The 18354-nt window shown below is 26.6% G+C and overlaps 1 protein-coding gene across 1 annotated transcript; it reads left to right on the plus strand.

Moving 5' to 3' along the window:
* Positions 1–5527: 5527 nt before the first annotated feature.
* Positions 5528–6325, plus strand: LOC112591972 (U1 small nuclear ribonucleoprotein 70 kDa-like). Its single transcript, XM_025335936.1, has one exon. It carries the CDS (start codon positions 5528–5530, stop codon positions 6323–6325), a length of 798 nt encoding a protein of 265 aa, XP_025191721.1.
* Positions 6326–18354: the final 12029 nt, after the last annotated feature.

Below are 18354 nucleotides of genomic sequence, written 5' to 3' on the forward strand. Positions count from 1 at the left end.
GCCCAAAGACATTATCTTGTCATCCCCCCGGATGCTTATATAAAATGTTAATGAAAACAACTGCAGGGTGTTATAGGAATACAGGATAGAAAAATACTTCTACGTGAATGAAGTGCGATTGTCAGAAATCTGATCATACAACATTCTTGTTTGTAGTATATTTAAATTTAAACACAGCTCTTTGTTCCTATGATTTTTTTTTTTTTTTTTACTTTTATGAGACATTATTTGTTACTTTTACGATTTTGATCAATATAAGAATTTAAGACTTTGTTTAATTTAAAACTATAGTTTTATGTATTTTATTATTTATAAACTATGACTTATATTATGTACTAATTTTTTACGAAGATGGCATAACACTACTCCGTAGAATGAATTAACTATTCCATTAAAAGTTTTGTGAAAAATGAGTATTCACTACCCCTATATGTGAATTATATTTTATTTAAATATAGATAATATTTAAATACCATAGTATATAATTTATTCGACTAGAATTATTATGTTGTTGTTGTATAATTATTATATAGGTGTAGAGATGTACGGAATTAACGATTGACGAACAATTTATGTTAATATAGTCAACCTAGATGAAAGACAAATTAAACACAGATATTTTAAGCGTAGCTTGGCTAAATTATAATTATTTTTTAACTATAGATGGTGTACATCAAGTAAAGATTTCATTAGCAATAATATTGAATAAAAACGACCGTATTTACTTATAATAATAGCCATCATAATATTATTACATTATAGATAAATATGCACGTTTTAGTCAAAGATCATTTTTTAATTGACGGTCTATTATTAAAATGATGGCAGAAAAATATTATAATAATTGTTATTTACGTATTTTTAGTAATTCAATCGATTTACAAATAAAAACTTCATGAAGTAAGTTACTGCAAGTTTGAAAAATTAGTGGTAGGAGATTTTGAGGTCGTAAATTATACAGTATACCTAATACAATTGTGAATATCTTCTTCGACATATTGGGTTTAAAAGAAAATTAAAATATATTATACACTGGTATTTTACTATTGTTATTAATTGGTGACAATTCAATTTTAGAACACGAAGATCCATACGTCTTGTCTCCGTCTTACAAACCACAATAATATGCCCAACATACGAATATAGCAAATTTTCGTTCAGCAGAATTATTATTCGTGTTAGCTTTAATATTGAAATGGATTAGCTAGTTATTGTATCAAAGGTAAACGTTAAATTATATGAGTAAATAGGTTAATTTTTTACTTTATTTAAATTTTCTACGAGATAGATACGTGTACATATTAGACTCAGTTTTGACAAATTTTTGAGCTCATAACATATTGTTTAAAAATTAAAATATTACTAAAAACAAATGAAAAACACAGATAATAGTCTTACCTTTAAGTTTGACAATAGGTTAACTATGCACTCGATAATATTAAAACTGATAAAATATAATTGGTGCTTTTGAACACGTATTTGATAGATATATATTTAACGTTTGTAAGACGGATACAACCCCATGCGGGTGTGACGTTCGCTTGAACAAACAAATAATTAATTTAATGTTATTTCAGACACTCAGATGTAATAATATTGAATTTTCAACAGTGCCACAAAAGATGGTGTGATACCAAGTTTCAGCAACAACAATGACAACCGACGGGTGTATTCATAAATTATATTTTGTTATGTTTATTAGATAAAATATTGTAATATCGTCGTCGTTGTTTCGTCTAATATTCAAATTCAATATTAAATTATTCATTATTTCGTGAATCACGGGTTAAAATTACACGACATATACTGGTTACTTGGTGGTATATCAGTCGATAGTAGTGGGTTGGTTAGTGGTTTGGAAGTTTGTTAAGAGTTATGGGGCTATTGTGAAGAAATCGCTAAAGTTGGTAATTTCTATGCTAGTAAAGTTGTAGTTGCATATTTGATTTATATTTTAAATATAGAATGAGCGAATTCACACAGGAATATTTCAAATTATAATTTGCAGCTAATCAATAATTTGATAGCTAAATAAATAGATTTGTTCTCTATTAAAAGTACTCGTTATAATATTATGTGATCATACTATTGGTTCGATGTTCTATACAACTATAAAAGCACTAACCTAGCGAAAAATTAATTATTAATCATCGTTTATACTCTAACCTTGATCGATATAGTATTGCATATAATATTAAATGTATGACTTGGATACGAAATTACCATAAAATATTTTATGCGTAAGTATGATTAACTATATAGTTTATGTCGTTTATGAATATGAATTTCTTAAGTATCTATAATTTTTTGTATTTACCCATATTCTTTAGTTTTTAGAGTATTTTTATAACTTTGTTTTAGTATTATATTCGATATTTTTATTTCATAGTGCAATGTTATTAATTATTTTGTATTTAACAGGTTTTTAACTTAAAATTGTACATCAAATTTGATATAAACTTCAAATTAATTACATAATTGAATTTTTTTTTTTTCATTTACGAGAATATTTTAGTTTTTGATGATTAAAAATTATCATATCATAGTTACTATTATATTATATTGTATATACAGTATACACCATACACGTTATTTGTAAAAAAAGAGATTTTAGCAAATTAAATAAAAGAGTAAAGTTTCAATGATGATCATGGATTATTAAAATTTAGTAAATTACATCTTTAACTTAATGTAATTTAATTTGTTTTAAATAAATTATTTTGATTACCAACACTCAACATTCTACAGTTTATAAAAATGATAATTAAATATATATATATATATATGCGTGTGTGTGTTTACTCGTAATATAATTCATTCGTATGTAATTAATAGTTAATAAACGTGCAGTTTTGCACCTTTTTTGTGCATTTAATTATTTTATGTTTTATTATTATTTCTATGTTATTTAAAAAAAAATACGTCGATAAAGTTCAAGTAGTATGCATAGAGAAGCACATTCAAATAATGATGATGACTCGAGAGAAGGATCGAGTGGTCTGGAAAATTAAACAAATACTCAGCATTTCTGAATTACTCAGTTAATTGTCGGACATATATTTTTTGCTACACATTTTCCTGTAAACAAGGTTACGGCTTAAAATTGGCAATGGTGCGAGTTCTCGTTAAAAAAAAAAAAACCCTATTAAATTGTAGGCTTGGCTTATTGTCAGTTTGCAAAAATTATGAAATAATGCAAGTAACGAGTATTTTATTGACGTAGAAAAATTCGATTTATTTGATAAACCTACAAACACTTTATATTATGTGCATGACGAAAAAATAATTGATTACATATTGACAGAAATATTATCAGGTAATCATATAAACGTCTCAGAGTCGTTGATCGATTACTTTTTGCACCTAATAATTGTTTACTCATAAAAATAAACATGTAATTAACTTTTTGAAAATGTAAAATTATATATACATATTATCATTTACTCTCGTAACTAGAAAATTTTCAGTTGATATAAATGTATAATATGTCTTATATTAAGACATTTGACAAGTAAATAAAATATTTGGTTTTTATGTAACTTGAGATTTGCACTGACAATTTAAAAATAATTATTACGTTTGTTTGATTTTTTATGATTTACAGAATTTAATACTTAAAAAATATAGCTGATGTGGTGAGCGATTTTAAAATACTCATCGGTCATATACGTAAATGCTTTTTAACTTAATATACAATTCGACTTTATTTTGTTATAGTGCCATATATTGTTTCGTACGATCAAAGTGCAATTTTATTGCAAAACATATCGAGTAACATTGTACGGGTATAATACAAACTGTCTGCAATGTAGATACAAATATTATGTCAAAACGAATGATAAGTGATAAACCTAAGTCATAATATTACGGCACTATAAATTATTATCGTACGCACGCTTGTATTTTAAACGCCATCGATTATAATATATATGAATATACACGAGAGTAGCATTTAAAACTTTCTCAGGCTTAAGCAGACATTTTCTTAGATTTTCAAATTTATTATTGTTCCTGATTGAAAAATGAATCTAGTTGACAACCCATCACAATATCGTGTTTCATTGGACATAAGTATATAACATAATTTATTAGACGTTTGATTAAGATAAAAATCAGTATCTATTTTATGCGCGTACATAATATATTATAATAATTGTATTATTATATAACGTACACCGGAGATTTATCGTACTTATTAAATTATTCAATCAGTGCTTCGTTGACAGTTTGACAGTCGTCACCGTGATATCATTATAACAAACAGCAATGTTGTGTTATATCATACTTGGATATTCGGGCGGCTAAACGACAAAATATAATATAATTTTCACAATGTCTGTAAAATGAAAACAACCGTTGTGCGCTTTGCAATTTATAATAATTATTTACAACATTGTAACAGATCAGTTAGCGTCAGACTTTCATTGCCTAAAATATAGTAAAATTTAGTTTAGTAAAAAAACTTGATTATTAAAAGATATAAGATTCTACAATCGTTGTTTTTTCAGAAATTTAAAAATATTTAATATACATAGATAATTTTTTTTTTTATTATTGACTAACGTTTGGTGTTTAAATATTGATAACATTTGTGGAAATTCGCAAGCTATTTTATTGTTAAAAGTTTATAACTTAATAAGATGTTAAATTATTGTAGACATTTTAAGTTCAAATACAACAGATTAACCGTAATAGTATATACGCTTTAATATTGTATAATTATCTTAATATATTGTAACGTGGCTGGAGAACCTAGTTACTATATTAGTTATCCAGGGAAGGTTTTCTGGTCCTTATGGATAAATTTTCCGTAGCTGGGGGGTTAGAACACGGTATGTGGGATCTTATCAATAAATAAAACACGTTTGGTTTATAAATCTCTGTTCAAAATATATTTTTGGTTTGTACTTAACAAAATGTAGATGGTGGTAAACAATCCCGGTGTTGGTGAGTTCATGTTTTTTTGGTGAGTTCGTGTTTATTGCTGGTCAGTCTCGAACTGCCCTTTCGATAAACGGTGCGTATTGGCCACAGGCCTCACAATCATTAACAATGTTTATCTCAGCATAAATATCCCACTATTGCCTACTACGGAATTGACACATACATAGGTGTAATGTAACAATAATATATATTATTGTTACAATATATATATATATCTTATAATAATATATATTATTATATGATATAGTGTTTAATTTAGCCATACTAGTCGTCCCAATTTGATTGATTTTATAATACTATCCGAAATTGGGCAATCATTTTTCAAATTATGTGTAATCAAATAATAAATACAAAGAATATACATAATTTCACGAACAGATTTCATTAATATTTAAAATATTTTATTGTTGTTGGCCAAAATAAAAGCTCCGTGTTTAGTATTTATACGGTGCGTCGAATGAAAAGTTTGCAGTTGTTTATTTTCCATGAGAGTTGTGTTGAAAAAATATTTAACTAAGAATTTTATGAGTGCTGTCTGTCGTTATTACTTTTTATACACTGGGACCAAGCAAAATTGTTAATTATGGCTGGTAAACGCAGCACTCAGAGGCGATTGAAGGTTATCAAGTTGGCAGAGCGAAGCAGAACTTTAAGAAGAAACGACGTCGGTACTACCGAAGACGGCGTTGGTCAATCGACCAGTGGTGTCAGCGATCTAATAACATTGAGACGTGGTCGTCGATCATCGACGAGGCGAAGGTCGAAGAACCGTAGAAGGCGGAGCCGAACGCGGTCTGGTCGCCGTCGTATCAGGAGACGTAACATAGGCAGTACCGAAGAAGACGAAGATGATGACTATGGGACGAATACAGACGCTGGAGAAGACGACGACGACTCGTCAACGGTAGACGCGACGTCCCGGAGACGTAGGAGAAGGCGAAGGAGTAGGCGAAGGAGCGATCGGCGTCGTCGCCGTCAATATCAGATCAGTGGAAGCGACGAAGACGACGGCAATGATAATACCGACGCAGAGGCTACCGACGATACATCGTCGTTCAGTGGTGGTAGTTCCGTCCTCACAATGGCTACCAGTGGGTGTGACAGACGCCGCAGGAAGAGAAGGATGAGAAAGTCTTCAAGACGGCGATCAATGGGGAGCAAGACAAGGAAAAGGAGAAGAAGAAGTCGTAGGATGAGAAGTAGTGGCTGTAACATCAGCACGTTATCTACCATAGCGGATAGCGAAATGTCCGACGATTTGACAGAGACAAGCGGGACAGGCCATCGACGTACCACGAGCCACAATCAACCCGGTACCGTGGCCAGCACTCGGCGAGATGCCAAGAAATCAAACTTGGCCGGACGCTCTGCTTCTGTCTAAATTGCAAAATATCTCTACCCGCGTTTTGAGTTTATCACTCAGACGATTATTACGCATTCTAAAACCGTTAAATTGTAAATAAATATCTAAAATCAATAAATATAAACAAATCATTATGAAGTTGTATTATTCACACGTCGTCATTATGCATGATCCCGTTAATGAGTATTATCAATCATCATCATTGTATTTTGAGTGATTTTTTTTGGGGGGGGGAGGGTTGCAAAATAATGTATATAATAAAATTAATTTTACTTTTATGGTTTGGATATAAATATTTTGATAGGCATGAGTAAAATACTAATACATTGGGCTATTTGTTTTTTAGCTCGAGGGGGTTTGTTCAGATATAGATGATACGACACTAAAAAAAGAATACTCCAATATGTCTGTACGTACTTGGTTTTATCAAAAAAGTTCAATTGTGTAAATGTTTTAGAAAATAATTAGGAAGTGTGCAACGTGCGTCGACACTACAGGACAACAGTCATAGGTAAAAATAGGCCAAACATTTTAGGCTGATCGTTTTGTTTTAATTAAATCTTAGGAATGTCATGTATCTAACATTTTAATAATTACAGTCGTTCTTTTGGAGTTAATGGTTCATAAAGGTGTGTAATATGATTATACAGTCGTTTTTATTTTAGTTAAAATTTGTATTATAATTCATCAACACTTCTGCTAAATATTCTGGAATTAATTTAAAATGTAGGTACTTTATGCACTCGGATATTAGAAAACATGGTAGAAAACGCAATTTTAAGACTTTTGGTGGTAAACTGTATTTTTTTTTTTTACATAATTTTTTTTCAAATATTTATTTTTTTATATGTATATAATAGTAACCGGTCGCTTTGGTAATTACTAATTCATATTTACTGGTGTATATAGATGTTAACGTCATTCATATAAACTAAAAATTACGATAATTTATACGAGTACTTTTATATGAGCTATAATATGTTATAAAAAATACCTAAGATCAAAATACGCATTGTATGCGCCTAGCACGTATGATGCACGTCCATGTTAAGTGTACCTGTACGATAAGTACGATACGCATTTTCACTCAAAATAACTGAAGAGATTTTCTTTCACCAATTTTAAATTGAAATCCATTCTTTTTTTTTTTACATAATTTTCTCAAAAAAAAAAAAAAAAAAAATGTCCAATATAACTCTGTTCAGATTAATGTCAAAACAATATAGCACTGCCGCTAAAAACGAATACTTTTTTTGCGAGTTTAATAAATGACGTGCGTAAAACACCGTTTTCGTTTTCAATTTTCCCGCGCCCCACGAGATTTAGAACGTTCGGCTGTCGTGTTTACGTGATCAAAATATTAAATACAACATTCGAACGACGTACTATTCAATGTTTATATTAACACGTAGGTACGGTATTTCACGGAAGTAAACATAATTCGTAATCAATATGTTAATAACCAAACGACTGATTTTTTCTCCAGTTTTTTTCAAATCACCTATATTATATCGAAATGTAAATTGATTTTCGTAATATTAGATTTATTTGTTTTGTTTAAATCGATTTCTGAATTCGTTGAAATAAAATTTTTTTAAATATTTATATATTTTATTAATTTTACACAATTATTGTAGTACAATGAAAAAAACGGTTTTCAGGTAAATTATCTCAACATAAAACTGTAAAATAGTGTATGTATTAGTGTCATATCATGAGCATATTGTAAACTAGATATTTTATTATAATATTAAACAGTAACAAAGGTTAAAACAAGTTGTTTCCGCTGGTGGGTGCATAATATTAACGATCTGTGTAACTTTACTTAATATTAGAATAATAAGCATTTATTAATAAGGTATTGTTAAATAATATTATAAGTCATCAACGTACTGGTGAATTACAATAAATAAAATTGAATAATGGAGAATTTGTATTTTTATTGCTTCTATACCTAAATGTCAAACACAAAAGTTTTTTTTTTCATATTCATTAAATTATGAATTATCATAATTTATCATAGTATATATTAATACCATATTATATTATTTCTATTACCATTCGAGTCAATATCAAATTACCGTAGAATAGTTTTCACTTTTCTGAGGTTCATGACATAAATAGCCTATTTAAAATAGGCAATTGCTATTTTTGAATAATTATAAAACAACTAAAATTATACTTTTTAGTTTAAATATTCAATTTTATCAGAATTTAAATTTATAAATGACCATTGAAAAACTGTGCATTTATTTCAAAGCTTTTATGATTTGCTTAGGATTACTTATGACAAATATTTTATGGTTTTTATAAAAATGATTTAATTAAAATTTCATAATACATATTATGTAGTATGTAATATTCGTGAATAATATTTATGAGAACTTGTGTTGTGCAAATAATATATATTATATATACAAAATATCGAAAAAACTTACAGAATATATTGATTTATCATTCGTGTGCAAATTAAAAAGGTGTACATATTTTGTAGAGATGAATTTATCACATATACATTGAATAGGTACCCATAAATTGCATCAGGATAATATAATTATGAAAATAGTAACGTGTTATTAGTGTAAAATTCAACAAATAGAAAATATTCATGATTTACATTTTATATAATTTGATATTTAATATAGGTAATTTTTTCGATATTTTATTTTAAATATCTAAAATTCAGTTAATATTAATAATACAAACAAAATATGTATATTTTATAATTTTTCAATATAAAATATACCAACAATGTTCACCATTTACATACTTATTATATCGTAGAGTATCAGAAAAATGTATCAATTTGTTTCGATATTTTATAAGAATATACGATTTTACGCACGACGAAACAATACTACACATTCACTACAACAAGTATATTATACAAAAAAAAAAATGTACATAAAATATTGCTTTTACCTTTTATGTATGTATGCTATATGCTAATAATTTGAAAAAAATATGAAATGATTTTTATAACTTCGCTTACTATTCAGATAATATTATCTTCTATGATTTTTTTTTTAATATATACTTCGTTTTGATCAATTTTTTAGTTTTATTTATATCACATAATATATACCTTTAGAAAAAACGTATTTAAATGAAACGTAAACGCGTACCTTCTCAATATCGTTCGATACGATTGATAGATACACACCTATTACTTACCCATATCTAATGATAATTCATTGTTAAAAATATGTATTCATTAAATCAATAAATCTATTTTGATCATTATTTTATATTAAAAAATAAATTTGTATTTCTTTTTACTCTCTCTCCCATAAAAAAAGACTTTCTAAACACGATACAGACATCACTCATACGAGTGAATTATATTAACACGTGTTACTTAATAATAAAAAAGTATTTATTTATTCTTAATGTATTTATGTGTTTATCAGTTTATGTATTTCTTAATTTTTAACTATAGTATTCAAAACTTAAAAACCGAAAATTAACTTCTGACGATATACGGTTGCCGTCATGAAAACATTACAATCGGGTAGATCTGTAATTTATTGAAATGTTATATTCGATTTCAATAATAAATAATTAATAAATATGAGAAAAAATTTTCAAGAGCTTATCAAAAAACTAAGGAGGCAGTAGACCTGAATTTATTTCTATTTATAGTGTATATTATATTAATTATTATGTATATTTACATATTATATTATATATAATAATATATATTATATAATTATATAATAATTTTTAATATTTCTTAATTTGGTATTGGTTCGAGTCGTTCATGACACGAATAGCTTAAATTATATTTTTTTTAAATTAGTTAGATTATTGAAAACATAATTTTTTTTAATGACAGCAAAAGTTTTTACACTTTAAACATTTAAAATTACGTAATCAAGCTTTTCACCAAAAAAATAAATATTTGATTTCAATATAAATAAAAACTAAACATTTTAAGCACTTATAAATAGCTTAAAAAGTATCTAAAATGTATAGTACCAATCGACCAGTATTATTATAATATTTTGTTATAAATACATGGAACAAAAATATTTTTAAATTGTTTTTTTTTCAACCTTTACATTTTGTTTGAAATATCAAACCAGTAAATATTTTTATATTATTCAAATTATTTTATAAACATTAATATTTTTATGTAAACAGTTAACAGTTTCATGTTTTTAACTATTTATATTTGTTAAATAAAATGATAAAGTTATTTATAAAATAAATTAAATTATGAATTATTATCTAAAATATTAATGTCGTGTTGAAAAAATTTGAAGGAATAATAATTGTGTAACCAATTATTATCATTTAATTTTATCTACATATTTTTAAGCTAATGGTTCCTTATTATTTTGATAGGAGCTTAAAATATGAAAGGAGATCATAAATAATATATATAAAAAAAGAAAAATGAATTGTATTTTGTGGAACTTAATAATTGTTATTTGTTTAAATGTGAATAATTACGCGTAACAGGAATAAGTCTTGAAAAAAAAAATAATGATAAAGTAAATATTTTTTTTATATTTATATCCTTCGTCATAAAATATAATGCCAAAAAAGCTGTACCTACTCGTTTTTATTTTTTCCTTCTTTAAAACTTTTGTTTAATAGACGGTCATACTACGACAATTTGTCATTTGCATCATTTACGTAAAAATTCAAGTTTGTTATAAGCTTTGAATACAAAGATTTAAACAACTTGTTTAAAAATGTATTTCAAATGTTTCATACAATTTTTTACACGATTAAAATATATGTTTAAAACATTAGTGTATCAATTTAGTTTTTAAAACACTTTTTTGTTTATACATAGAATGAAAATAATATTTTATCAAAGATCAATATCTAAAATTTTAAATTTGTAATAATACGCTGGGTGATTTCTTTTACTATGATTTATTAACTATCTACGAAGTTTTTGATACTAGTTTTTAGAGTAACTATAGAATCATAATTCATAGGATCTTTTATTTAAAATATTTTAAAAATAATTGTGCTTACCCTATTTGTAGTTACACATTACAGTGTTTTCTTTGTAACTTAGGTAAATAGATTAAGCATAGTTTACATCTTATTAAACATTTTTATCAAGAGAATGACACATCAGCAATGTGTTTTCATCGTCTTATAAACATTACTTTATAGCAATAATTACCTACGTTCGGAAAAACCAATTTTATATTGTCAGTTTTAATAATATGAATGTGAATTAAGCTTACTACTTGTTTTACTTACTAAAAGTAAAAACGTTGTTTGTACTTTTAAAATAATTGATTATTATTTAAGCTAGTTCTGATGCCAATTTTTTAATTTTTTATATTTTACATATTCATAATTAAAAGTTAAATAATTATTATAAAAAACCAATGAATAAACATACTAAACAAACATGGCCTTTTTGCATTAAAACTGTAAGCGTCGAAGGCATAAATGCAATATATTTTATCAACAATTTTAAAATAAATACAAAATTCTATTATAAAATAAACCGATCTAGCTAGGTCAATCTTGAGATGTTGTGTTTTGTAAAAAATATAATTGATAAAAACAACTACTTTTTAATTTTGATTAAAACACTATAATAATTTTATATTTTAATAATTCAACTGAATTTTCAAGTCTTAGTACTTGAACTGATAATTTTATATTAAGTACTTTAAAGATTATTTCGGACTTCTGTATTATAGGCCTATTTTATTCTTATTATAAATTGAATAATGTCGACAAGTAATTATTATTATGTATCCATCGGTGGAAACATTGTAATTAATATATTATGTACTGCATTATGATATTAGAATTAATTACATATTTATATCATGCTTACATAGTTTAATAATTATATTTTAGTACAGCTTGAGACACGGATGAGACATCTTTTTAAACTTATCCAATATATAAAATCATAAGCAGTAAAACATTTCAGAGCATTACTATATGCATATTACGTTATTTCAAGATATAATATGTAGGTATACGTAGTTATTTATTTTAGTCTTGATTATATAAATAATAATAATAAATGAATATATGTATATATAATTTTGTTTTAAATTGCCTGAAATGGTAAGTAAACTTTCAACTAAAAATAAAAATAAATATTGCTTAAAACAGTTTAAATGATTTAAAACTCAAACAGTTTATTATGTTAAAAAAAAAAAATGGTAATTTTGTTTAAATGAAAAAAATACACCAATCCTGCATTATGTACATTAAATACACACATTTTATATTTTATCTACATTTTTGTTTGTATTAACGTCTATTGAAGTAAGTACGTTGAAAAATAAACATCATTGAATTAACTTCACGTCAAATTTATTTGACATCGTTCAGACGGACAAATTAATAAGAAATAAATGATATATGATAGTAATTTTGAACCAGACTTTCTTTGACTAGTAAATACGAGTGATATTATTTTTTAAATTACTACGAAATTATGAAATGGTATTACCAAAGTATCGTCCGTAATATTGAGTGACGTTTGTGTTGATGCATAATATTTTAAAAGATTTTTTTTCTTTGAAAAAAATCTTTAACTGGTTCTAGGTTAGAATTATTAATATACTAGACACTTTGGTTACAACTAATTAAATAACTGAATACACAACATTATAATATCAGAAACCTATTATATTATCAATAAATTATTTACTATTTATAAATATCCAATACATCTATTATGTAATTAGAAAAAAAAATTAAAATCAAATATTATTACATTTTTGTTCTACACTCTTTATTCGATAATAATAGATTGTAATTAATATCTCTTACCCATCTTAATACCTTAAAATAATAATATTTAGAAATATCTTAATGATACATTAATTATTTTAGGTAATAATTGATATATTCGTGACGTGTAAAGTAAGTAATATAAGTTAGCAAATCGTCCTGATAGGTGTCATAAACTCATAACTAAGTGGGATCTATAGTTTGTAATTGTAAGAAACTTGTAACCACTATATATATGTAATAAAATAATTTAATTTATTGTTTAAGATAAAATAGATTATTCAACAAATAATTAGTTATATCATTGTCAGAAAAAATAATCTAAAAAAAAGAAAATAACCTTCTTTAAAAGTTGTAACTTCTATAATTATATAAAAAATTATAACGATATAGTCACATTTTATCTATTTAATAATAATTATTATATATATATATAAAACAAAAAAAAAATATTTATTTAATAAAATATAGTTTTTTTTTTTTTAAATATACACAAACAATCATTAAAAAAAAAAATTGAACTGCAAAATTTTTTAATATTGAGGATAAATTGCACGTGCTACAGTTATATATTATATTTTTAAATTTAGATCTGACGTCGTCACAATTATTTACAAATTGCTTATAAACTTCTAAGTCAAATATTTAATTATTAAAATCTACTAACATTATTTTATTAGTTATTTGATATACGATAATTGACTAAAACAAAAATTTTCCGCACGAAACTACTACAAGAAATCATGATTTGTTTTAAAAATACATAACACGCCTCCACTTTTGTAAAAGTCAGACAAACTATAAAGTTTCTGTGAAATTTAAATTTAATATTATAGACCGAGTATACTTGAATTATTTATAATACGTCCGACTAATTTAAAACCGTATAACTTATAATAATCATGTTCCGTAATAGTTTTGGCCAAAACAAAGTTAAGGATTTTTTTTTTTATGGTAATAGCTTGCTTTTTATCCACCCTAAGATAACAGTACAACTTTAATCCGGGATGACGGTGGAGGTTATTTAGGTGATTCTGTTGCCGGCACGATAGGAGGTGGTGGTGAGTTAAGTGGTGGAATACTGTGTTGAGAATCTCAGGTGGTCGGTAGTGATCGTTATTTTATATGCATAATATATTTTATTCAAGAATGACAATCGCTGCTTAACTACCAAGACGATAAGACGTATTTGGTTTACAAGATTTAACACGTAAAAATCGAATATTTCTGTAGAGGTAGGTATGCGTCTTTACGTGTGTTCATCGATAACAGTATATTATGTATAGTATAAAATGTTTCAAACGCATGGTTATAAAATTGATATGAAATTGATATAATATTATTATAGATGGGGTAAAGTACAAATAATATTATATACGTTGTATACATTACGCGGGTTAGGTGAACACTAACTATACCCATAGGATATAGGTAAACATATTATATTATACAAAACGTTTATTTTGGATGCTACCCGGATAACTCGTATATTATTATCTGCGGCTGAGTGGGTGAAGTACATACTTTAATTTAATATGCAGGTTCGATAGATTAACGATTAATGATTTAGTAATAATCTAATAAATAATCCTTTTTTTTCTTTTTTTCTAAAACTATGATTTGGTTATTGCTACTATAATGACTATATTATGATGATGATCTATAATGAAAATTATTTAAGCGTTTGAAGCGTTTGACAAGTTGAACCATGGCACCAACATGAGTAAACAGTTTACAGAAACATAAGTAAACACTAAACAGTTTACGATTATTTCGGGTATCTATACTTTCGACAGATTATTTAAGTGACTATGAGTTAATAATATTCTATCAGGTCAACTCTATAGACATAATGCTTTATCCACAGCACAACGACTAATGCATAAATTAATTAAATAATGTGTACACTGTACATGTTTAAAGTGAATCATTTTATACATTGCAGCCTATTTTTCAAATGGAAACTTTACGTTACCTACCCGAGTGGGTAAAATGTACACACTACGTTTTTGGACCTTACCCAAAGGGAATACTAATAAAAGGTTCTAAATTAAGTATTTGAAAACATAAAATATTCAAAATAGGTTGATAACCATGTCAATTTTGATATCAAAGTATAAAACTTATTATATTACTCGTATAGAATTATTGGAAATAGTAAATAAGTACTTTTATTTTATTTTTGTAAAATATAATTATGATAATAATAATAATAAAAATACAAATACATATAGTATTTATGCAGATGAAATTAAATTAATATATAAAGTGAAATAGTTATTAAGGACCAATAAAAACCTATGTACGGTATATACCTAGCTTATTCTAAATTGTCCATAATGTGATATTTAGGAAGACCTTAACTTAGAGAAAACGATAGTTGGTTAAAACGAACATTTTTGTTTTTGCGTTAAGTTATTACTATCCTATTTAAATATTCTAACTGTTAAGCAATTCAAATTTATAACCTTTTTTTTTCACGTACGTGCAATAAAATAAATATTTAATTTCGATCTCTTTTTTAAGTTCGAATTTGATTTAAATTACTGTTTTTTTTTTTTTTTGAACAACTGACTTATATAATTTTTGGTTTATTGAAAACTGATTGTTTGAAAAAGTATGTAAATATTTCAATAATTCTTACATCTTCAAACAAAGATTTCTAAGAGCGGTATGATATTTGGTTAAAAATTTGATGAACAAGTGTATGCATTAATAATTGATTTAAATTAGAAAAAACTTACAGATCAGTCTTTTTTTTTTTTTTTTTTTTTTTTTAAAGTCATTTAATTTAAAATTAAACTTGAAAAGAAAGAATGCAATAATTTTAAAAACAATTGGTTGTACGGGAAAAGTAGTTAAATATTTTAATTTTTCAAAAAACAAAGTGTAATATTAAGTCTTCTATGTAGTGTATGTAAGTAATAACTTTTTTTTTTATTCAATATTTTTAGATAAGCTTTTTTTGATTAAGTTTAATGTAAGTATATAAATGTTGTGTAATTATAAATAATTATCTGAACATATTTTTAAGAAAAATTTAGAATTATTGTACAGACTTAAGAACAAACGTTATTAACCATTGCTCATTTACTAATTAAATAGTTAGTTTGTTACATTCGTCATTAATTTATGTTAAACCCTATCCGCAGCTGTCAAGCGATGAGTTATTAGTTCATGTGCGAGAATGCTTAAAAAAAAAATCTCACGCTTAAACGTCATGTTAATTTTTTTTCAACTCGATTTATTTTTTTGAGAAACATTTGTGTTCTGTTTAATTTAATTTTAATGTAGCGCTTAAAATCATTTATATAATGTTCCAGTATTACTTTTATAAACATCAAATGCATTTTGAGTTATAAATAATAGATTATAATAATATGTAAAAGACAATACTCTTATAACTTTTTATTTAGCACTTTCAATTATATTTTAAGAATTTATTTTTATATTTTTATACTATTTAAGGAATGTGTTTTTTTAAGAAATTAGCATCCTTTCTTTATTTTTACTGAAAATTATTTTGCAGATAATTTTCTTAAAATGTTAAATATTGTGCTTAATTATTTAAAATTCAAACAAGTAATTCCACTTTTAAAAATCATAAATATTAATAGATTAATAAAAATGACTAAAATTATTTTAAAATTACTTTAGCCCCCTAACCTCCTTATATTTCTATTCTATTACAATGGACCTACTTATTTATCCTTATAACATTAAGTTAAATAACACAAATATTACTTGTTCGAATTTTGATTTTGATATATCAACATTTTCAGAAGAAAATGTCTTTTAAATGATAGATAAGAAGAGTTGTTTTATGATAAACAAATTGTGGTACCTCCATAAAACACTTTTTTAGAAATAAAAAAATTCTAAATTATTTGAAAATAAGCTTTTTAAGAGTATTTAAAAATTCCGAAAATCATATTTTGAATTACTCCATTATTGAAAAAGTAAAAGAGGATGGTATGCTTAGTGAATTATTAACTTGTGTATATATAAATATTTTATAAAAACATTTTTTAGTTTTAATATTCTGAAAAAAAAACCATCCAACCTTGTGTTCGGTATTTGTTACTGATAAAAATGAGTTCGATTAATAGAAAGAAAACAATTTGGACCACATTTTATATCATTAATATCAGAGAGACAGAAATGGAAAGCAAAATGAACAGACCAGAGATACATTGAAATAGAGTTACAGATAACGAATTAACTATATTATTTTAGCGTATTACAAAGATGACGTCGATATTCTTCCGGTTTATATATATATATATATATATATATACTTATATTATATTATACACACTTTACAAGGCATACACGCGGATATAAAGTCATCGGGTCTTTTCCGCTCTTATCGTCACCGGGCGACCACTCTCCGCCCTTGACTGGCTGACTGCTGTTATCCGTTTTCGGGAAACGTCTTGTATTTTCGTCGTCATCTTCGACGACATATAGTTCGATTTAACAATAATAACAACAATATAATACACTGATAACGCGCGTCGAGCGCAAACTGGCGTGCCGCCGGGAAGAGCTGATGCAAGCCGACGTCATCGGCATTTGTCGGTCGGCGGTCGATCCAATCAGCCGTATCGACACAGCTTATTTTGCAAATCACGATGACGGTACAATAATACAACGACAATCAATGACTCCCATCCCAAGTGTGTGGGTGCATGCGGTCTGTATTTCACGACGACGAATGCACTTGACGTGTTCCGGTGAGATAGACGACGACGACGACGACGACGATGACACGGACACACCGACGAGCAGGACGTAACCCAGCCTCTCTTCCACAATATCTCTACAGATCTCCTCTTCCCCTTCCGTACGTCGTACGAAAAGAATGTACAGGCCTTTGCGTTCTACTCAAACATGTTATTGCGACCACACTGACACGCCACTGTTGTACAGCAGGTAACAAATAGCTGGTATAAGTAGATATATACGGCTGTTGTAACCGCGTAGCAGACCAATAGTAATCATCGTTGTCGTCGTCGTCTACGTCGCCTATATACCTAACCGATAATGCGCATTTGACCGTCGTCGAATTTTGACGATAACCGATCATTATAACGACAACGAGTGGTAAAACGTTATTGACAATAACTTATTGTTATTTTCGTCGTCGTTATTGCCAAATGGTTTTTGAGACTGCGTCTCCGTCGGTGGCGGATTTTACAGGTCAGATGCCCAGCCCGCAAACATTACTATAAGGACTCGATTTAATTGGTTATTCGGTTTTAGGTCAACGTTTTCGTTTTCTAATAAGCATTTTGAGTTAAATTTGCTCGATT

This window comes from Melanaphis sacchari, unplaced genomic scaffold (genome assembly GCF_002803265.2).
Source record: "Melanaphis sacchari strain LSU unplaced genomic scaffold, SCAv2.0 Contig14_pilon_pilon, whole genome shotgun sequence".
NCBI classification, from domain to species: domain Eukaryota; kingdom Metazoa; phylum Arthropoda; class Insecta; order Hemiptera; family Aphididae; genus Melanaphis; species Melanaphis sacchari.

Coding starts and splice junctions, on each gene's coding strand:
- LOC112591972 (XM_025335936.1), top strand. CDS start 5,528: ATGGCTGGTAAACGCAGCACTCAGAGGCGATTGAAGGTTATCAAGTTG.